At 40.0% G+C, this 24018-nt stretch overlaps 1 protein-coding gene and 1 long non-coding RNA gene across 43 annotated transcripts in view; one reads left to right on the top strand and one right to left on the bottom strand.

The window, feature by feature from the left end:
* Gm32337 overlaps window positions 1-2413 on the bottom strand; it is a 47497-nt gene extending 45084 nt beyond the window's left edge. Inside the window, exon 1 of the long non-coding RNA XR_877116.3 lies at window positions 1422-2413. This is a non-coding gene — a long non-coding RNA (predicted gene, 32337). The remainder of the gene's footprint in view (window positions 1-1421) is intronic.
* Window positions 1-24018, top strand: part of Nrxn1 (neurexin I) — a 1059516-nt gene that overhangs the window by 628825 nt on the left and 406673 nt on the right. For 4 of the 42 annotated variants that reach the window (NM_001346961.1, NM_001346960.1, NM_001346958.1 and 1 more), the window contains exon 1: window positions 8455-9529. The exons of the other annotated variants lie outside the window; for them this stretch is intronic. In NM_001346961.1, the coding sequence (NP_001333890.1) occupies window positions 9283-9529 (247 nt within the window). In that variant the 5' untranslated portion in view covers window positions 8455-9282. Of the gene's footprint in view, window positions 1-8454; window positions 9530-24018 lie in introns of those variants that run through there. 42 annotated transcript variants of the gene reach the window in all.

The following is a 24018-nucleotide window of genomic DNA, read 5'->3' as shown; positions in this document are numbered from 1 at the left end:
CTTAAGAGAAGGAATGACATCCACTTATTATAGGAGTAGGAAAACATGACAAAGAATTCTATTATTCCTTATAACCAATTACCTTGGCATTCTAGCTAAAATTAAGTTTTATTCTTTAATTGGCTATTAGCAAGAGAAAATCTTTTCCAGAGAGTTCCTGGGCAAACTGAGGAAGAGGTTTCATTTCTCTATTAATTTGGGTCCTTTGAAACTCCTAAAAATGGAGATAGAACCAATTTTGCTAATTCATATGCTCACTCTATACAGTTATAATTTGAGCATATTATTACTTATTTTCATTTTTGATATTCCAATAATTACGAAAGTTAAATAGTTGACATCCCCAAAAAAATATAACAAAGAAATATGTTTAAAATTTTGATTGAAGACAGGTGATGGTGAACACCTTCACACCCAGCACTGAGAGACTAAAGCAGGCTGATTTCTGAGTTTGAGGCCAGCCTGGTCTACAGAATGAGTTTCAGGTCAGTCATGGCTTTACAGAGAAAAGCTGTCTTGAAAACCAAAACAAAACACAATGAAAAACAAACAAAAACAAAATGGAACAAAAAAATGAAAAGAAATAAGCAAAAACATTGATTGAAGAATGACTTAATATTAGGAGGGAAGAATGGGGAAAGAGTTGTATCCTTTTCTTTTTCTCCCTAAGGGAATAGGGTGGATAATGGACAAACCAACAAACTAAGATCCCTCTACATTTTAGAAAAAGAGTAAGTTCATCCAGGGGTGGAGGCACAGGGTCTGCATGGGAAATAGCAGAATTGAGGCAGATAAGACTAGTGAGGCTGCACAGAGCCAACTATAAGGCTTATAGCCATGCTATGCAGCTCTAACTTTGCCTGCAGTGAAGGAGATCTTTGTAGTGGAGTGGCCTTGCATGCTGAGATACTAACAGCAAAATATTGCTGTGACAAATTTGTAATGCAACATATACCTAATCTAATAACTACCGAATTTGATGGGGAGCAAGCAGATTACAGATCCCAAGTAAGGCTATTTAAGATCTTATTCAAACTGCATGATTTCATTCATTTCACTGCAAACAAATGGAGATGTAGGTTTCAGAATATAGAATTGCAAAGATAGAGTAAGCTGGCTCATGATCTAAAAGTTTGGATGCTCAGGAAATTAAACACATGGTATGGACAGGATTTCTGGTGTCTGGTTTAAATGCCTGTGCTTACTAGAGAACTGACAAATTGTGCATTAGTTCCACATCCTTCTACCTTGGCTTATAATTGTCCTTCTAAATCTGATTCTATCCTCAATAAGCTCATGTTACTTTTTGTACAGAGAGGCAGGAACGTGAGGACTGTGCTCTGTTCTGTAGGCATACAGGTGCCAGCTTGTCAGTCTATGACCCTGGTCTTCTCTGTGGTTAATGCTGCCCAGACACGAACCTTGGCATGCCAGCACCTGGGACAGACGATCGACTTGCTTTTGTCGTAGTGGATGGCTAGTAGGAATATTAGCAGTCTTGGGTTTTATTTGAAAACAAATATTACCATGATTGATTTTCTTCCTATAAAGGAAAAAAATAACCCAAGATTGTCATCAGCCATAACATCATTATGTACGTTTATGTGACAGGTAATACCTTACTTGAAATGTATCACATCCCTTAATAGACACAGTGACCCTTCAGTTATTATGTTTAAATAGTCTACCTAAAATCACATTCCTGGTAAGTTAGTAGAGGCCAGTAGCACAGTCACCAAATAAAGGCTCCGCTGCAAAGAGAAGCAGGGAAATTGATAGACTTTTCAGCTAGACTATTGTCTGCTATGAGATGAAAATGATGGTCTTCAAACATGCTTTACAGCAGAGAAATGGCCCAACACCATCATCCATGCTTAGAGCACACTAACCTGTCTAGAGTTTTGGAGGCAGCTAAACGGAGGTGAGATCAATGCTGAGTAGCTTAATCAAAAAGCATACTGTGTTCACTAATAAAGCCTATGTCAAGAGCGTCAGTCAGACAGAGGAATGGTCCCAAGTCTTGTTCCGTAACCCAGCAGCGCTAGAGTCACCAAACTATCAGGATGCCAAAACCAAAGTAACCGGTGACCTGATACATAAAAAGGTAACAGACCCTATAGGGTTTTCAGTGCACACTATAATTTAAGCATGGTAGATTTAGGAAAGCCAAATTAATAAATTATTTGATAAATTAGCAAGCTTGACAGGGTAAAGAGAGTTGGAAACATTGTTAAAACACACTTCAAGGCTCCTCATGTTTATGCTTTCAGTATCTGACTAAAATGTGCATAAGTGAATAAAGTGTTTAACCCATCATAAAACATGTTTCAATAATATTAAATGCAGGACCATAATCTTTCTGCAGCTGAGCAAACTTGGAGAGATGATAAATGATGACACAATAATGGTAGAGAGAGATTCAAACTCACATGCTTGCACCCCATCTCCATCCTTCCCAACTAAGGAATGAACACACTCACCTTGGAAGAATGTGGGCTATGGGACAACAATACAAGTTTGGTGAAAAGTAGACAAACAATACATTCTGACAGTGACTTTAATGCTTGGTCCTCAAGCAGATGCCTGCAATATGTATAGATAGTTACCTTGATTGGGCGCTGACTTTTATTTAGGCCATTGTAAATTGCATTTTTACTAAGTAGGACAAAGGAAACATACAGATCATAAAATATTCCAGCCCTAAATATCAGTAACCTTGACTTCTCTGAAATCCACTGAATTCCACACTTGGATTTCACCGGAGTGAATTGCGTGTCATGTTGGCTCATGCTAAACTTGGGCTACTCTCCCTGATTTATATTACTCAGAAGACTCTTAAGTAATAGACAGATTGACTATACATACCAGGCTGTGTCTGTGATTGGATGATGGCTGTTTGGGGATGAAAACGAACTTCTATATCTATATACAAACTACACACAAAATGACGATTCTGCTACAGTTTTACCAGTATTAAGGGAAAAACAACAACAACAAAGGGATCGCAGTAGATGCCCAAGGGTGCTTTTTTAACTGTGGAATGTGGATTTCCTCCCTTCCTTTCTTAGTGTCCTTGTTCTTCTGTACTGATCAATCTCAAAATACCCTTCAGGACCTAACATCATATATAGAGGTAATAAGACCAGGAGTTTACCTTTAATAGAGTTCTCACCGACTATACTTTTGTGAGTCCTTCCCTCTTTTCTCCTTCAGTTCTGAGTACAAACGGGTGGAAATATGGGGTCAAGACTGACATCTCCTCATTTTTATTTTTAAAAGATTAGTGCTGCCTGTGGGTTTTAATATACTTCCCCTCTGCTACATTAATGTCTACTTTCCTATTTAAAAAGCTTAATACTGAGCCATAGGGATTTCCAATTAAGCTTAAGAAAGCCATGAAAAGCAACCATTCTGTTCTTTAAGATAGAAAGTGTAACTTTGGGATATGAGAAAATAATTTGAAATGGCCATTCCTGTTCTATATCCTTCCAAATTTCACTCACTCTTCCGTCCCATTTCCTTTTCCCTCCCTTCTCCGTCCTGAAAAAGCTTATTTTTCACTGCTGAACGCTATTGTCCATCCCAGGCTATTCATGTGGTTGTTCATGGTAGATCATTGTTTGAGTTATCTTGGGATGATTAAACGCACAAATCTATCTGGTTCCTTTGGGTAGTAGTCAGGAGCTAGAGTTGTTAGAGGCGAGTGAAGGTTAACCCTCTACAGATCCCCAAATAGATTATAGTGAATGCAAGACATAGATCAGTTTCTATTGTAGAAACAGAACTTAATAATAACTGTGCATGAAATTGTATAGCTCTTTTTGGAAGGTTGAGGAGTTTATAGTCTTTTCTCTTTCTATTTTATTCTTTATGTCCTTTTTACAAGCAAGCTTAGAGGTGATTTGCCAAAAATGTTTTCCTTCATACAAATATGACAGTGTTGCAGTGATAAATTGACCAGCTTAGCATCTCTCAGTATTAGGTGGCTATCAGGATACAATGTAAATAGCGACTTCACCTCATTTTGTAATGACTGTATGAGTTAATACAGTCAGACCGTTGAGTCATGCCAACTATAGATAACTCGTTGGTTCTCAGTATTAGTTTGGCATCATTGCATATGATAAAGCTTTGATGCATTTAGGATTCAGATTATTTTATTCAAATAGAAGTAAAATGTGTATACAAGATATTTTGGCTACATTAAAAATTGAAACAAAGATAGCCAGTTCCAACCCCTTCCTTCAAAGACTTTCAACATGTATCAATCTATCTTTAACAGATAAGTGTATTCAAACTAAAAAGCAAAGCTCCAGCAGTGTCAGAGACAACGATGGCCCAAGACTTTTAGCAACTCTCTCCAGCTGTGATAATAGAGTATAAACGTGGATGAGGAATCAGTATGTTGATACAACCCCAACTGTTGCAGAGGCTGAGGCAAGAGGATAGCTTGAGAATAGTGTGAGCAGTGCAGTGAGTCTGTATCTCAGAAGGGAAGAAGAGAGCCCCAGATAAAGTCACTGACTTTCAAAGACTACACATCCTGAAAAAAAAATCAGATAGCCAAAGTCCCATGTTTCCTCTGACAAATTTTTGAGCTATCTAAAAACAACAGGTTGTCAGACATGCCTCAGTTTCCCTTAGCATAATCTCAAACAGCCAGCCTAGTCATCTGAAGAGACACAGATTAATCAATAAGAACAAGCTTTATTACCTCATTCAAAAGAGGCATGTGTTTGTCTGTAAGGTTTTGCCCACCATCTGGACAGAAAACTGCTTCTTGTTTCACAAAATTACTACCATTTATAACAAACACTGCCTGTGCAGCAGCAGTACTGTGTCCACTCCGGTTCCTCCTAAGTATTGCAAAGGTGCCCTGGACATCTGCCTGAAAGACAATAGCTACAATTTTCTCTGTCAAGACAGCGATAAATACTCCTTCTTAAGCTCCTGAGACCCCTGTAAAACTAAGATTTCCAGCCTACCCTTTCCCTAACCCTGCCTTTATCCCCCAAGGCCCACAGCAATATAAGGCAGGAGGGAGATTTTTTTTTTCAGTGAACTGTCTTTGGAAAACCCATTGGATCTTCTGCATTGATTCTTTTTGTATGTGCTTTAATGTATAGATGTCACTTCCTAACAGGCTACCTCATCTTTTCCTAGCAATCAAGATATTAGCAAATACAATCAATCTTGTTTATTCATACAGAAAGATTCTTCACCCCCCCCTCCACTAGAGTGTGTCACCCTAAATTATTTCTGATGCTTTGATAATCATTAGTGCATGCAAAAAAAAAAGTGAAATTTTCAGTCCCCCAAAGGGGTTCAAAGCTCAAGTTTAACAAGACCCTCTCTGCCTCCCTGCCTTTGGTCCTGTATCACACAAAAGTGTTCAGCTTGCAGTTTATTTAGTGCCAGAATTTTTATACCTCTTGACTTTTGTTTTGGTTTGTATGTGATTTTCCTGCTTCTGACTCATCTCCCAAGCTTCTTACTTACCCCTTTATGGTTTTCTTCACTGATTTTAATGTTTGAAACTAACGCCCGGTCCTGTCACTGAAAGGATTACAGGCTCAAACATCCTTGACAGACAAAATGCATGTCTTGCATAAGCTTTATTTGGGTCAAGAGTTCAATGTAAGTTAACGAACAATGTACATCAAATAATATCTCTAAATAGAACCACAAAAAAGTTGCTAACTAGTGACTCAAAATGATGTAACTTGGGTTCAGAAGAACCTAACCCGACATTTCTCAAACAGCAATGACTCAGTATGTGCTGTTTCAGTGTTCACGGTGACCATAATCGCGGCCATGGTTATGGGCCATAACTATAGAAAATAATAAGAACTTAGTGTGTTTGAGATTACCTATGTTTCACATATGTTGGGCACTAGAGGGAGTACAAAGGAAGATGTAGGTCCTGTCCCTTTTGGGGATCTAGTTGGAAAGGAAAGGACAAATTACACCATCTATGGAGTACTGGAAAAAAATAGACTTCATTTCTTGCTGATTGACAGGGTATAAGGTATTGGGTACATTAATCAGCCCATGCAGCTTAGACCTGCATGGGAAAAGATGTATCCTGCCTCAAATGCACGGAGAACTGGATTTTTAAGAAGCACTCTAACATGAAATAGTGCATTATATCTTTTCTGCCTCACGTGATTGTTAGGAAAGATAAGAGGGGACTAGTCTATGAATGAACCCATGATGCTTCAGAGAGAGGCCAGGAAAGCAATGTGACATAACTAGTGAAAGATGTTTCCAAGAAAGCACAACAGCTTTTCTGTCACCTAAGCCAGTCTTCTCCTCTCTTTCCGTACAGACATTCAGAATAAGCAGCACCCCACATGTGTGTATACGTGTTAATGGATGTGGGGGTGGAGGTCATGTGTGAAGGTCACAGGACCATGAATTATGGGTGCCTGCCCTCTTTGTATGTCGTTTGAGACAAGATCTCTTGTTGCTGTGTAAGCTGGTTTAAGTGACATTCCTGCTTCTGCAGTCTCCTGTCACCACCTCCAGTCTCTCTATGGGGACACTGGGGTCACAGATGCCTGAAGTGCTCTCTGGGTTGTATGGGGGTTCTGGTGATCCTAGCCTTGGTTGTTGGTCGTTCACTGCAGATCCTTTCCTCCACACAACTATCTCCTCCATCCCTGGACCTATAGTCTTAAGAACATATTCTGAGGATGATTTTCTTCATTCTCTTGGAGCTGTACTTTATATAATACATATAAAGATGACTCTTCATAGGAATTAACATTCATACTTGACAAAACGCAAGGATATAAGCAGGCAGCATACCTTAGGAGATGCAGGTTCTGTTTGGTTGATATTTCAGCCTTTCTGGGTAACGGAGAAACAATGTTTTTACATAGAATAATGAAGTTCTGAAGAACTATATTTCCAGTAAAATAAAATAAGGTTTGAGGGAGAAAGGGGTAATGATGGATTGCCATGTTTTTGATATGGAACCCCTGGTTTTGTTTATAGATTGATTGACAAACTTACCTGTTTGTAAGCTAGCATCCAATATACAAATTCAAATGGCCACGTGAATAAGGAGCTGATTTGAATCAAATCCTCTCAGAATAACTTTCAAGGAGAAAGTTGGGTATGAGAGTTCACATCAAGTATGCTAACTCATTCCTATAATCCCAGTGCTTATGAAAAATGGGTAGGAGAATTTGGGGTTCAAGCCCAGCCAACACTATATGATATCCTGTCTTAATATAGCATTAATTAACAATATTTTAATAAAACACAGGCTCTCATATTTTTGCTGCATATTATACATAGAGTGAAAAGTGTATGACAGGCTATGATTTCAGAGGTATGTGGATTTCTACTGCAACAGAAATAACTGCAAGACTCTCACTCTAGGGGGCGCACTGCTGCCCCCGTCATTCGTTGAAATACTGGGCAATATTTCAGGTATAGCCCCCGATCTTAATCCGAAGGTGGCCACCTGTCTGGTTACATGAACAGTGTATGATCTAGAATGATAGGCAGGCTTTTTTCCCCTGTCCCTCACCCCCCCCCCCCACTGGGGACACAAAGCTTTCCAGAAAGATGTTCAGTTTCATGGAAATGTCATCGTCCTCGTCATTGTTGTTGTTGTTGTTGTTGTTGTTGGGGACAGTAGGTCTTAGAATGTTTGGCCCTGATTCTATTTCCCTTATGAAATTGGGTGAGAACCCGTCATTAGAAGAGGAGAGATCACAGAGGGACAAGTCCATATCTCAAGAATTCTTTGATATCCCAATTTATTTACTGAAAGACAGTTAATTCACATCACTTCTCTTTCTCTTCTCACCCTCTTTTGTTCCCTGCTTCCCTCTTCTACCTCTTCCTTGGCTGCTCATCCTGTTGCCTTCCTAGACTTTCAGTTCCCCTGACTTACACTGGTTCCTAGGAGTCACAGTGTTGTAATGGGAAGGAGGGCTCTTTGTTATAAATAATGTGAGCAGTAAGCAGATCAACGGAACTGACGCTGAGTGGACGGTGTCAAGCCTTTTTTAGCAGTTTGGTTTTGAACACCCGGTAGAACAAGTTTGGCCCAATAAAAAAAAGCAGAATTCCTTCCCTTTTAAGAGCTCTAAAGACACTGGTTACTTTTATGCAGAGGGGTAGGGGACAGTGCTTTTTGCCCAAGTGATTCAGAGGGAAGGATCACCTGGCTGAGAAGGGAGCGTTGCCTTTTAGGTGTTTCCCGCATCGCGTCCACGTGCCTCTATGATGTGTGGAGAATGCCAGGGAGAGGCAAAGCGGGCGGGTTTTTTTCGGAAAGCTAGACCAGCCTCCCTCCTTACATAGGCTCGTCCTCTGCATTGCATCCGAGCTTCGGTGATTTGCTGTTTGGAGACTGCAGATTTGCATAGAGCCCCTTGCTTCACCAGCGTGTGTGGTTTTTCAGTTCTTTTATTTATTTTTTCTTTCTATTTTTCTTTCCTTTTCTTTCTTTCTTTTTCTTTTCTTTTTTTAAAATTTTCTCCTCTTCCGCTCTTTCATCTGCCCCTGCTTTTCCTCCGCTCGCTTTCCCCAGTTCGATCCCTGCTGTCTTCACGAGGGTGCCCACTTCCCTCTGAACCCATCGTCGGGCGTAGTGTCAGGAGGCGGCGGACTCGGAGATTGCCTCTGGAGCAGGCGATGCGCGCCGCTGCTCTGCGCGCTGCCCGGGTGAGGCTGGCGGGAGCTGGAGAGCTGGCCAGGGCTGAATGGAGGGACAGGGTGCCTTGCGTCCATGGGGTCTGCTTCTTTCCTGAAAGGAGGCTGGACCGGCGAAGTGGTCTCCCAGTTCCCCGCGCACAATGCTAAATGGATTTACCTAGTGGATTCCCGGTGGATGGCTGTCATGTAGAAGTGAAGACCCTCCGGGAGGAGCTTTAAACAATTTCCAGGCTCCCCAACCCCGGCACACACTCTCGCCCGAAACTCTTGGGGAGTATCTCTGGAGAACCTGGAGCCCTGCAAACCTGGAAGCAGCCACCCTTTCTGCGCTTGCTGTTCTTCGGGTCTGCTTTTCCGGACAAGTCCTCCGGCCAGCTACATTCACCTCGGCTATGTTTCGGATTGTTTGGGGTACTGTTGTAGGGCACTGCAGACTCCAGGACCCTGAGAAGACTGTCCGAAGGAGGGAGAGGATGGCTGCCCTGGCGCGGTAAGGCGGCCAATCCAGCAGCCAACCGCGAGCCGCCCGATCCCCGGCTTCCTCTTCTCTTCTTGTGCCCCAAACTTTGCCTCCCGCGGCGGCTGCCCCTTGGCGGGCGCCCCGCCATGTACCAGAGGATGCTTCGGTGCGGCGCCGATCTGGGATCGCCCGGGGGCGGCAGTGGCGGCGGCGCAGGGGGGCGCCTGGCCCTGATCTGGATAGTCCCGCTCACCCTCAGCGGCCTCCTAGGAGTGGCCTGGGGGGCATCCAGTTTGGGAGCGCACCACATCCACCATTTCCATGGCAGCAGCAAGCATCATTCAGTGCCTATTGCAATCTACAGGTCACCAGCATCCTTGCGAGGCGGACACGGTGGGTCTGCAATGCCAAGTTCTTGCGGGTTATCCTCTTGCTTCCCCTCTTCAACCCTGCACTTGATCGCGGCGTCTCGGCCCTTAAGGCTCTAAGATGTGGGAGCCAGAGAAAAGGGAGGTGCATTTAGGTGTGCTTGTTGGGAGCCACTTATCTCTTTGAAGACAATAGAAAGGGATGGGTGAAGGCAGCGCGGGTGTTTGTGGTGAGGGGTGGGAGGGGCGTGCCTTGCCGAGGTGCCGGGAGATGTGGGCATCTAATACAGGACCAGCCTGGGCAGGGAGCCTGGCCCCGCTGAAAGGGGGTGTCTCTCGCCAGAAGGTCACTCAGTGGCCAGATGGGGCGCCGCGCTCCACAGAGGTAACTGAGGGAGAGAGATGAGGGCTCTGCAGAACCTTTTGTCTGTGCAGCGCTGCCCCACCTCCAGACCATCTTTCCTGGCCCGAGCAGTGAGCATTCGAACCTGTGCATCTCTCCAAAGCGCTGCTTCCAGACTGCAGTGCCAGGAAAGAGGTCCCGGGACTAGGCACCCACTCAACAGGAGGCCATTCCCTCTTACCCCACGTGTGTCTTACTTGGATAAGGCAGCAGTACAGTGAGCTACCTACCCTCTCTGATCTTCGTCAGTCCCTACTGGACACAGAGCTCCTCCTGGAAACCATCCTTTCTCCACCACACACACACACACACACACACACACACACACACACACACACACACACACACACACACACACGGCCGAATTATTCTCTAGATGCAATGGGAGTGGTCTGAGACTTCACAGACCCCCATCTCCCTGAAGATTGGTCTCCTGAACACCGCCAGTCTAGCTCCCTCCTCTGTGCAATTCTTTCCATGGAGTGCAGGCTTCCTGGACTAAGCCAGGAGTTCTGCCTGGAAGAAGAGAAATTTCAGGAAAAGGGACCTATTTTCCAGTTTGTTAGGGAAGATCTGAGTGTAGAGAAATGCCTTGTGAGCCAGTATCCTCTTATGTTTAGATGAAAGCTATATCAGATTCACCGAATTGCCAAAAATAAAATAACAAAATCAGCCAGGTTTCCCGCCCCCCCCCCCTTTCTCAGTGCCTGTGAGGCTTTTTTCTTTGTCTCTTCTGAGTGTAAGACCTACTCATTTACCCAGCAGGCTGGACGCTGTGATCACTTTCTTTGGCTGTTCTTCCATTTCTTTCTTGCAGTCAATTCACCTTTGAGACTCTGCTCCTTGGATCCTCTACTCCCTCTCATGTATTTCCCCTCCCAGGGGCAACTGTTAGTACTATGATGTCGGGCCCTTCTCCTGGGATAGACTTCCTACCTCGGGACTCCTGTGGGCTAGGCATGAAAAGCTACAGCATGATCTAATGAACAGAGACAGGTCACCCTGGCAACCCCTCACTGGGAGTGGAATAGTGACACACTTTACATTGGCTCCAAATAATTGATTGTTTACCTCACCTGGTTCTTGAAGGAATTCCTTTAGAGACACCTAGTAAAACCCGAACCAGGGCTTTCTATAATATCAGAGGGCAGATCCCTGGGAAACCATAGAGTTCCAGGTGCTCTTCCCTCTGACTCCCTAGATTCTGGGGAGCATACTGCTACCTTACCTGAGTGTAGCCCTCAACCACTGCTCTGCCTTTGTGCAGAATTATACCACTCCTGTGGGAGGAAGGAGAGCCAGGGCACAGGAGGGCCAGACAGAGCGTGGGTGGGTGGGAGTGGTGTACCAGATGGGGGTATGTGAGGGTGTGGGATGGCTAATTGTAGCAGTGGGGCGCTATGAGCTAATTATCTCATATGCACATAAGTTTCTTGTGGGTCTGACTCTGCAGAGTGACCCAGTGGTAAGGTCTGAGAATGTGGACAGGGCTTGTGGAGGTGACAGGACAAAAAGGGCCCCTGTAGCAATTTGACACTCCTTTACAAATGTAGCTTCTACCCCAGGCAGATGCCCTCTGCTGGTCTTTGGTAACATTTATTTCCCTCCAGAATAGACTGATTGTCTGTATGTGAATGAAAAATCAGGCTCATCTATCATTGAAAAGGAGAAATCAAGATGGGCAGGTAGAGACAGTGAATGGGCCACAGTAGGCATTATTCTTTAGGGTCAGAGAACTTTCTTTCTTTCAGAGAATGCTATTTATGTGGCCACATTTGTTTGTAAAACCTCCCTCCATTCCTACATACTCACCAGTCAGAATTTAAGGTCCTAAATAAAATACAGGTGTGAAGTTTTCACATGTCTCCCCTCCCTTCTCTAGAAAAGAGACAATTCTATAGAGAGCAAGCTAAGAACATTAGGCTGAAAAAATCGGTGTCTGAGGGTGGTGCACTCCGAAACCAGGGTGTGCAAGGAGAGCAGAGGGCCCCAGAGCAGGGCTCGTAGGGTGGGAGCTTGAGAGAAACCTAATAGAAAGAGGTGAAGTCGAATTTGTTGGGTCAATAAGCTTGATGAATATTTAGCTAATTATTAGGACAAAGGGCTCACAAGGAAAGAATTGCTGAGCCTAATGGATGAGAGAGAAAGCAAAGCAAAAAGGTAAATGACAGTGTGATGAATTCCTACTAGGAAATGAAGGCAAGTTAAAAAGGAGGCTTCATTTAAAATCTGTGACTCTTGCAAATGTGCATGTGTGGATAAATACATGAGCCTGTTTGGTTGTCTTAGAGTTTCCGAGAAGCATAAGACTGTTTGTTTTTTAATAAGGAGTACGTACATATATGTTAAGTGTATGTAAGGAAAGGAAAGCTTGGGTAGCATATTCTAAGGGAGAAAATTTAGTCTCTTATGTTTTAGAAACTGCTGGATCCAGGTTCATTCTTCTTCATGTTTTTTCATGCTATGCTTCATTTGCACTATTATGAGGTGTCACTTACAAGGTTTGCGGGTGCAGAGGGAGCTCATGTCTACCACACATGTCTTTGTGTAAGCTGACCCAATTGCAAAGATTGTGGTGAGGATTTTCTTAAGTGCATATATATGAGAAGCAGATTTGGAGACAGTTTCTGCCTCTCCCCTCCCCAATTTTGTATGAATTTAAAAACATAGATGGTGAAACAACTTCTGTATAAATTTTTTTTTTTTTAGTTAAGTCAGTGGAGAACTATGTAACTGTAAATGATAAGAAGCAAGGCTGCTTATAATTAAAGCCAACTGGAGTCCAGAATAGACCCGTGTGCTCAGCCAGTACTGCTTTTGTGCTGTGCCATATGTGTGGAGCAGAGAATGATGTCAGTGCTATGCTCAGGTTCCCTGCTCAGCTCCCAGCATTCCTAAGCACCAATGTTCTGCATACTTTAGAAAATTAGCTTAAAGCCTCTCAATATTTTCAGAAGATACAGAAAGGAGAAAACATTCACAGATCTTAGCAACTAAAGTCAGTTCATCTCTTCCCGCAAATATGAACTCTGGAAATTATATTACTGTGATGAGCTTATACTATTAAAGAGCAAAATGGTTTCTTCAAGGGGAGAAGTGAACGAATTTTAAAGCTAGGTTTGTGTTTAAGGGAACTCAATGACATTAAATAAAGATAAAATTCATAGCTGGAATTTGTAACATATTCTTCCAAAGTACTTTCAAGGCATATGACAAAGTTCTAAAGGGAGCTTAAATATCTTTTGTGTGTGTGTGTGTGTGTGTGTGTGTGTGTGTGTGTGCGAGGCTACTGAGACATGTCGTGTCAAAGATGGGCCAAGAAATAGAGCCAATCTCTGATCAGAGTGAAAAAGAGATTACAGTCAGAGATTTGTGACCCCATAGCCCAAAGTGATTGTATGATCTCAGAGGTAGAGAGTGTTCTCCATGTGGCTTCATGGGGTCTTTTGGAGTAGAATTCATTATGAATAATCCAGCCACCAGTTTTGTGTCTAGTCTATCTTAACACCTCTGTGTGCTGCATGTAGACACACTCAGTTGGTGCCCCACTGGTGTCATCAATAACTCTGTTGTGGACTGTAACATGCTTGTTGATAGAAACTTTCTGACTTATTTTCGATCACAACCAAGAGAATTGATTAGCAAATCTTCACTATGTTCTGCCTGGGTGAAGATCGCTCTGGTTATTGATTACTATAGGTGACTGGAGACATTTAACTCTGAATGTTTGGAACAGGTTTTGTTACTCCACACTTGGGCTGTTGACATTGTAAGCAAAGACATCACTGATATGTTCTGAAGAAGATGGTCAGTGAATAGTGTTGAAACACATTTTTGAAACATTTATGTTCTAAATAATCCTGACAGCCTAGAGAAATTTTGAGTTTGTCCCAAAAGAGTAATATATTTATGCTTTAGATTGTTTACCTATTTGCTGAGTACATATGCCATAAATGAAAAAGTATCTATGTTTGTTTGTGTACCAGGTACCATTAAGGGCTACAGTGTAAGGGAATATATGGGGGGGGAGGGGCCAGCTAGGAGGAGCCAGAGCACTTAAAGTCCAATCATCATGTTTATACCTTAGCTCTAAAAGTCCATACTTTCAGAAAATATCAATCTTTAGAAAAATAAATATAATTTCTCTTAGAAAACAGGTAATCTCCAAACACAATGATAAACAAAATCCTACAAAGTTTATCCATATGTAGTAGTCATCTGGACTACACCATAAAATGGTCAAATAAAAGTATGAAACTGAATTTTATCACCACTATCTTCTATTGCCTTAAATATTAATATTCCAGGAAGATTTCTTTGCACAATTCCCCTTTGTCAAGTTGATGCTTTTATTTCTTGTAGCATAAACACAAGTTTTATTTTTCAGATACACACTGGACTTGTTTTATAGGCGTACTTAAGATGGAAGATTCATTGGTTGAAATGAACACTGATGTGAGATAGGCAGCTCAGTCTGGTGGTGATAATCCTCAGAACGAGATTCGTGGGGAAATTTAGCCATTGCCACTTACAGGAATCGTATAAATTTACAAAGCTGTTTTTTGTTAACTTATGAAATGAAAATACAATAAATTACAACACCAGGAACAACAAATAAGATCACGAACTTTATCCTATGCAAACTCTAGAAGATTATACTATTTCACAATTAAGAGCCTAGTAAATAGTCGCTGTGCATAAAGGCAATCAACTGACTGAGTTCTAGGCCTGAGCCTGCCAGGTATGAACTGAATGACCTCTGGAATTGACTATTTCTTTAAACGTTAGCCTCTTTCAACTCTAAGGTCGGATGAGAACATCACTTCTCACTTAACATTGTGACAACAGAGATCTAAGTAGCTTGAGTGGACCAGATCGACAGGGTCATGCAAATAGGGAAAATGGAGGTTGAATCCATGTCTTTCAATGCATCTTCCTCCATGTCAAATATGTTTCCTTGAAGCTCTTGGGAGGTCATGGGCAGACCTGGTCTAGTTCATTTACACTTTTACCTGTTTAGTTGATCATCAGAGCTTTAAGCTTAGGTGTTTAACTAAGATTAGGCATATCTCTCAGAATGGATTACATCATTTCTTGTATAGAAAAGTGACTAGCCACCCTCCCTCTACTTTTACCTACACTAATAGTTAGCCATCAGAGACCCAAATATTGCTATACCTTGTATTTCTCTTTTATGAAAAGCACATATTTTAATATGTTAACAATCTCAGCAGCATACAGCTTGCTTTTATTGTTTAGTCAATCAAAAGACTATAAGACTGCTTGTCAAAGAGCTCCATAATGGTATATTCTCAGTGTCAACAACATAAGAATCTTTTTAATTCTTCATGCTCTGCTTGTCTTTTGAAGAGTTTTATTGATTCTAGGCATGCTTGCCCTACTTTTTCTGTTGCTATGATGAAATACCCTGACAATTGCAACTCATGGGACAGGGCTTACAGTTTGAGAAAAAGTTCATCATAGCAAAGATTCCTGGCCAGAGTAGATTAAGAGGTTGAACCAGTTACATCCACACTGGATGCTGGTGCTCAGCCAACTTTGCTTTATTCTTTCTTCCTTCCTTCCTTCCTTCCTTCCTTCCTTCCTTCCTTCCTTCCTTCCTCCCTCCCTCCCTCCCTCCCTCCCTCCCTCCCTCCCTCTCTTTCTTTCTTTCTTTATTTCTTTCTTTTTTCTTTTTTTTTTCTTTTTTTTTTCTTTTGCAGTCCAGGACTCAAGCCTTGAAGAGTGCTGTTCACTATTCGGGTGTGCCTCCCTATTTCGATTAACCTATCAAAGTATTTCCTCACAGTCATGTAAGAGACGAGCTTATTCTAAGGAACCCCTCCCATGCATGCTTTGAGACATGATGCCTGTCAAAGGTTGACAGTAAACGTTATTGCAATGATTGTAAATGAATAATGAATTCAGATTTTAAAAATAATCTGACAACACCAAGATTTGCTCAGGTGGTGACATACCTAGGTGCTTAGAAGTCCAGCCATGGGACTCATTCAGGCTCAGGGTTCATTTCCCTAGTGATATCCCCATAGCTCCTATCTCAAGGGAAGTCTGAAAATAAACACCTTTCTTGTCCACTTGATCTTCATCTTGGCTCATTCTTGTCTACACAAGTTATAAAATATCACTTTGGAGAGAAACCTTTAATAGTCTTTTAAAATATTCCAAAATATTAGAATTTTGAGCATTAATTATCCACACTGCATCCTTCAAGTTTTGACAGAATGGAGTGAAAACAACTATCTTTGAAAGCGCATATCCCAATAGTGCCTTACCATAAAGTTTCTCATTTCATCATCAGTGCAACCTTGTCAGGGTGAATGGTCATTATTTGCTGACAAAGAAACACATTCAGAGAGATGATTTTCTTTTCATTGCCACTTAATTAATAAGCAGACATTTTTCTTTTGTTTTTTCCATGACACGTATGATAAGGCAGAGCTTTGAATACTGCTATGTATGTCATTGTAGAACCCCTGAACTATGTCCAGTCATTACTCTCCATTTCAATTATCAAAAGATTGTTTAATATTAGTCAAGGAACTAATATTAAACTCCTACATAGCTGACTGCTACGATTACTAACAATTTCCGTGTGTGTGTGTGTGTGTGTGTGTGTGTGTGTGTCTAATTTCCAATATATATGTAATCTTATTTTTTGGTACATTTAAAAGTATATATTTGTTGGATACCATAACAAATGATACTTCAATACATTTTATGTACAACACAGAGCAAGGGTTTTTTTTTCTTTTACTCATTTATCATTTACAGCTCAGACTTTATCCCTCTCCTAGTCCACCCTCTGATTTTCCATATCTGATACCTCCTCTGTCTCACCTCCCAGTCACCAACAGGATGTCCCCACCTCCCACGCCCATCACACTGGACCTCCCTACTCCCTGGCGCCTCAGGTCTCTTGAGGGTTAGGTGCATCTTCTCTGAGTCCAGACCCAACAGTCCTCTGCTGTACACGTGTTAGGGGCCTCATATCAGCTAGTGCATGCTGCCTGGTTGGTGGCTCAGGTTTTCACCTTCAAGAATTTCAAGTGAAAATAAATGGGAAATTTATATCTGCATTTCAGGAATTCTAGCTAATCATACATTGTTATCAAAGAGAAAGAAGTAAAGTGGAAAGAGACTGATAAATAACATTTCAAAATCATGTTACAGCACTAGTTTCAGAGTATTATAACTGAACATCAGTTGCGCTGAAAAGATTTATGATTAAGTGATGTTGAATCACAAGCAGTTTCTTCCAATCATCAAGTATAAGAAATATATGAAAAATCTATTGTGTTGACTACCGGACATAATGCCATTGAGATTTGTTAATGGGAACTGAGGCACTAGAGAGAAGCATTTGCCCAATGTATTTTTTACCATTTGTAGTGACAGTAATGAAGCTTTTGCCCAAGTAATCTTTTTAGAACCAAAACATTTTCCTTTTAATAACATACATTAAATTTTACTTACTTCATAGAAGAAATTAATTTAATTCTGCTTTGTAGTATGGACGTAACTTTAATAGAATATGAATTGCCTTCTGAATTCTCTCCATTATAGAGATGACAAAGAACTCTGGTTATGCAAAACAATAGGAAATAGCCAATTCTATCATATGCCCTTTTTGAGTAGTTTCTTGGTGCTTATTATATGCCAAGCACTGTTCTAAACTTGTAACAAAATAGCAGTGCATTTGTTTTCACTGCTCTCTCAATTATTTTCTATTGATATCTCACTCCAAAAAACGAGGTACAGTGAAGTTATTGAGTAGCCAAGTTAACAAAGCCGACATGATATATACAAGCAAACACACTGGAAAATTCAGGACCCTTACTCTTTTGGGTTCTCTTCAGCAATTGAACATTTTCTGTTGTTTTTCTCATTTACCTATAACCAGTGGCACAATAGCTCAGATAAAGGTTATCTAGATTTTAAAATTGGACTAATTTACGACAAGTCACTTCTCTGCAAGCATATTATTCCTTCCGTACATTGATTGTGTTCCTAGGCCTTGCAGTTCTTAACTGCTCAACGAATCACAAGTCTTCCCTGGGCCTGCTCCCTTGGCAATGTGTTTATTCTGACAGATTTACAAATCTCCATATCTGCCACTACATCAAGTGGAAAGGAGCGATTGATTTAAAATGTTTATTAATATTTATTTAACTACCTTCATTCCACTTGGCAAATACATCCTCTACCCAGCTGATAATCTGGTATGATAATAGACTAATTTGCAAGTACAGCTATGCTTTAAAATGAACAGGCAACAGTTGGAATGAGCTAGATTATGTGATTATATTCCTGAGAAAATGGGATCCTTCTCTATGCGGTTAAATAAAAGTACATATTTCTCAAAGCAGGTTATAGAGATAAACTATTTTGATCATCTTAACTTAAATATGTTATTTTATTTAAGAGAACTTGAAAAATTTAAAAGTCAAATCTTATTCCTTGTATTGCCTGGATTTATACAACAATGTAAGGAATTTGAGCGTTTCTTGCAGCTCAGTTCTGATTAGTTTGGGTACTAGATTATGAGTTGGGGCAATATTCAGAAATTATGGTTAATGCTTAGAGGTATAAATTTCTTAATTATATTTTTCATTAATAATCCTTTTGCTCATTCAATTTTACTCTAGAATTTTCATTTCATTTCATTTACTGGTATTGCCACTGCCTAAAAAATAGTCTGGGGATTTCAATACAGATGTCAGCTACCAAGTAAAGAATGGACCCTGTGCTAGCTTAAAACCGTTTCTTCTCTAGAAAGGACAGCAAGGCTGAGGTTAGGTTTGAAGCCCTCCATCCACTGTGGAGTCTGCTAAGTCAGGATTCATTCCCATGCTGTCACTTGCTAGTTGATTATAGGTGCAGTCAAAACGGAAATTCATTCTTTCATCTGCTTCATCCCAAAAGGATGACACAGGTTAGCAAAAGAATTGCATGTTAAAAACACCAAGAACTTGTATGTCCCTGTTACTGTGGGAATTACATGAAGAATCCTGTGTCATTACTGAGTTGGCAAGGGTGCTGCAGTATATTGTTGGACATTTTTACCTTTTGAACCCACACTCATATTTGAGATTAAGCCTTTTTAAAATTGAGCAGGAGAAGACAGAGCACAGAGGAAAGAGGTTTAGGAAAAAATATTTCATATGTCTTTGCCCAGCCTCTGAAAATGTCCTTAAACACAAAGCTGTCTTCACCTGGATGTACCCAGAATAAAAGAGACTTCATGAAGGAAATAGTGTTTTCTGGTCCAGAGTGCCTGAAGTCACTTCTTTTTAATGCAGTCTCTTTGATGTTTATGCCAAAGTCAGCTAACATGCTAAATCAAATGAAACTTTCCAGCAACTGTAAACTTCCCTACTCTCTTCTTCCCTTCCTTTTCTTTCTTTCTTTCTTTCTTTCTTTCTTTCTTTCTTTCTTTCTTTCTTTCTTTCTTTCTTTCTTCCTTCCTTCCTTCCTTCCTTCCTTCCTTCCTTCCTTCCTTTCTTTCTTTCTTTCTTTCTTTCTTTCTTTCTTTCTTCCTTCCTTCCCTTCCTTTCTTCCTTTATCTATTATCTATCTATCTATCTATCTATCTATCTATCTATCTATCTATCTATCTATCTATCATCTGTCTATCTATCATCTATCTATCTATCTATCTATCTATCTATCTTCTATCTATCTATCTATCTATCTATCTATCTATCTATCTATCATCTGTCTATCTATTATCTATCTATCTATCTATCTATCTATCTATCTATCTATCTATCTATCTATCTTCTATCTATCTATCTATCTATCATCTGTCTATCTATCATCTATCTATCTATCTATCTTCTATCTATCTATCTATCTATCTATCTATCTATCTATCTATCTATCTATCTATCTTCTATCTATCTATCATCTATCTATGTATCTATTTACTTTTATTGCTCTTTGTATTGGTGCTTTGCTTGAATGTTTGTGCATGGGGCACCCTCAGCTGCCAGAAGAGAGCACTAGATCACATGGAACTGGAGTTATAGATGGTTGTGTTTAAACATATGGGTAGTGGTAATTAAAACTGTGCCCTCTAAGAAAGCAGCAAGTGTTTTAACCGTAGTCATTTTTCAGGCTCTCCCATTTAATTGTCTATTTTTGAGAGACAGCTAGATGGTTTCTTAAAATATGTGAGCAATTTCTAATAGAGACCTAATATCCACGCTTTAATTATTTGTTTCCACTTATTGGAAAAGAGAGGCTGTTTGATGAAGCACTGCAACTGGCAAAACTTTATACCCATTCAGATTGCGTTTATTTCTGCTGAGGGTCAACAGAGTGCTACAAGGGTTGGAATAGTCACTCTACAGAGCACCTCTTCACTTATGCTTCCCAAAGTGTGAAGAAGACTTCTGATGACAGCATCAGCCTAGAGTTTTAAGATCTGGGCAATTCAGTCAAAGAACTTCTTGGTTGACACATGAGGCTAGATCTCACATATATGCTCTATGGAGTTTGGTGAATCTGGCATTCTTCAGATGGTATGCATGACCATGAGGATCTACTCCATGACACTAGAATTGTTAAGAAATAGGAAAAAAAAACTTTCCAATAGAGAAAGGAGAAAGTTTTCCATAAGGAAGAACACCTTCAGAGAGGCTTTTAAGTAACTTCATGTTAAGTGTAGAGGTAGGAGTCTTTATACAAGCAAACTACTAACCCTTTATATAAAATTATAATTTGTTTTTGAGATTTTTATCCTGGTGCTAGGATCAAACCCAGTGTCTTGAACAGGCAAGCAAATGCTCTGCCTTTAAATAGGGTCCCTAGCCTTACTTCTGCATTTCTTCAAAACAAGTGAAATTGTATGATTATAAACTCACCTTTTCTTAGTAATGCTACTCAAAGGCTGTGATCACTGTGATCAACAATGACTATATGCATGTGTGTGTGTTCATGTGTGTTTTATATCTGTTTGACTTGGGACTCATTCTATACTCACAGATGCCTTAATCCTTGCTGAACAAGGCCTGAAAAGCCAAGAAAAATGGTGACAGCATGTATACAGGGAGCTGACTTCCTTATGTAATTCCATTCATTTAACCTCCTCATTCACAATAAGTAGATATTTAGGTCAGTACCAAAATGTGGGTGTTTACACACACTCTGCTGGACAATTATTGTCCCAACCAGTGCCAAGGAAGCAGAAACCAAATAGTCAGCAAGTGCTTATCAAGTATGTGATGTTTGAGGTAGGACATTGTCTTACTGGGCTGACAGACCTAAAAGTGGCTGGAAAAAAAATCTATTTTGTGTCTCTGGATTTCATGCTGAGGCAGCATGCCTCTTGCTCTACCAACCACCCCAAAGTGATCCTGCTTCTTACCTGGAACAGGATCCTAGAAGACCAAAACTATTCTTTGTTGTTGTTGTTGTTTAATCTCCTGATAAATTTACTGTTATTCCAGTGACCCTGTAAGACCACCTAAGCCAGTGAACACAGGGCACATTGCTACAGGAGACTGGCAGAGGTTGTTTTGTTTTGTTTGTTTTGTTTTGTTTTGTTTTTGTAAATGAGACAATGTCCAGTTACATTTTCATTTTCGTGTTTGTAAATCACATTAGCCTTACAAAATGTTTTCTTATTTTATCTCATTTGATATACACAAAAATCCTGTAAATTAGGCATGGCTGGTTTCTACATCACTTTGTCTATCAGGAAAGATTGTTGCCTTGGTCACTTATAATGTGTGCCCTGAGCCAGGTTTATAAGCATCAGGGCTGGAACTCTCATTCCTCATGCAGATTCACTGGGTCCCAATGGGTTGCTCCACCCACACAGGTGAGCATATGTTGTCTGTGCACTGACTTTAAAGGGCCAAAGTATAAGAAGCTGAATAATTCTGTGGGAATGTCCCCTCTGAAGACCTCTCTTCTCAGGGCTGTTGGACCAGAAAGAAAAGATGATTGACTTTGCATGAAGTTTGCCAGTGTGGTAGTTAAAACTGTTGTTTATTGGGGTTTGAAAAAGAATGATTAAAAACAAAGGTCCCAATTTGAAGCAAAAACTGACTAGCTTTGTATCATTGTTGAATTTACTTGAAAACAATGAGAATACGATGTGGGAAAATAGTCAGGCAAGATATATCTTTATTTAACTAATCTTGTAATGTTTTTTAGATGAACAGTGACAAGGAGCTATATATAATTAAAATACCCAATTACTTGTAGAAGATTATTAAAGAGCACTTGGAAAATTGAGATAGTCTGTCAAAAAGTTAATAATTAAAGCATTCTACCCTTCATGGAGATGACAAAGTAATTTATACAGATACTCTCACTGAGAAAACACCTTCTGCTTATGCAGCTGAGTATGTTGCCTAGCTCGCAAGAGGCACTCTCTCTAGCTGAATAATGGAGCCATCAGAGAGCTTTGAGATCAGGCTTAGATGTGTTCATAGTGTTAAATGAACACTACTTACATTTTCAAAATAGCATTCTAATTTTCTAAAATCAATTTCCCTTATGACAGTGAGTGTGGTTAATGTTATCTCTCACTGTCCTTTGACAAAAACTCATAGTACTCACGTTTGTAAACAGTTCCTGGAAGCCTTCTTCTATTTGTGTAGAAGCAATAACATGTTTGTTCTGTTAGTTGGAACTTATTGAAAGATATGATTTTTTAAACTATAAACAGCCTGTAATATGTATATGTGATTGTGCATCTAGAGGTCTATTTTTAAGTGTCCTGATATCATTGATTAAAATGTATCATAGATTGAAATGAACCTATGCTAGTTGAAAGCTAGATAACCTCTTTGTATATGATTATATACAAAACAAATGATACAGTGTTTGTAACGTGATACACAGATGTATTTTGGGAAAATAAAAGCATTGTAATAATGCAGTAAGTTAATCATGTAAATAACTTTCTGACATATGCTAATGACTCTCAGATTGTAAACTCTATCAAAAATCACACAGGAGCCATAAAGAAACTGTAATATGACTTTGTTGTATCCTGAGAGTTATTCCTTAGAAAATGTGGGATAATGCTGAAGAATTTGCATATTAAATGAATGTTTTCACTTTAGAGAAGTTGTACCTGGTCCTCTCACAATTCTCTGAGGAAGGGTTTCTGCCATTGTGAATTTATGGCTACAATGGAGGACTTCACAAGCTTATTCTCAGCCTTGAACAGGTTATATAATGGGCACATCTTAACAGAGACTGCCTTACATCCAGATAATGCTTAATGACTCTTGTCAGAAAGCTCTCAAACTTGATACCTTCACAGTAGTGATCAATTACTGCAAATGGAATATTAACTAGAGTTCTAACATATTGGAAAAAGTATTACTCTTCCTTAGGAAAGTCTGCAGTACATGGAATGTAAGCTGTGTGTCTATTCTTTTTGAAGGTTTATAGTAATTATTATTGATTGTATAGGATGTCAATAGCTACTACTCATCTTTCCTATGGATAGAAGAATATAGGTATGACCGGATATAATTAAATACTTCAATCTGGAGTCTCCTTTTATCCTCCTATTTGGTTATCCTCAGTCATTTCCAATATCCTTAGAAAGAATTATTTTAGCCTATTATGCAATCTAAGGTGGTGGTGTTATTTTAAGTTAAAAAAATTGAATGTTTAACACTCTTTCCTTTAACCAAGACAGCTTTGTGGCAGGTGCTATTCCAGCATGCATTTCATCATATCCTATTTATAACATTTTGTCATTTCCCAAGAATTCTCTGCTTTAATATTTGTGATTTTCTAATGGTAAATATTACATGAACGTTTCCTTTCTTTGTCTTATTCTGAAGTCAGGTATGTCTTCTTAAAAATAGCAGTATAATTGAATTATGATTTTGCATTCTTTTTTAACTTACTAGAATGACAAAAACACTTCTAAAGAGAGACTCTTGGAACACCAAGAGGGATTTTTCCATGCTAGCAACATACACCTCATCTTACGAATGCAGACTCTGAGACCAGATTAGGTGTTTCTCCCATAGCAATTCTGTTTATGAGGGTCAAATGTAGGACACTTCATCAGCCAAGTCATCCTCAGTGAAGACATTTAAATCAAATGACTCCCA

The sequence above is a fragment of the Mus musculus genome, chromosome 17, assembly GCF_000001635.26.
Source record: "Mus musculus strain C57BL/6J chromosome 17, GRCm38.p6 C57BL/6J".
Taxonomy (NCBI): Eukaryota; Metazoa; Chordata; class Mammalia; order Rodentia; family Muridae; genus Mus; species Mus musculus.
The sequence above is the reverse complement of the archived record's forward strand: the minus strand, read 5'-3'. Positions and strand labels throughout refer to the sequence as shown.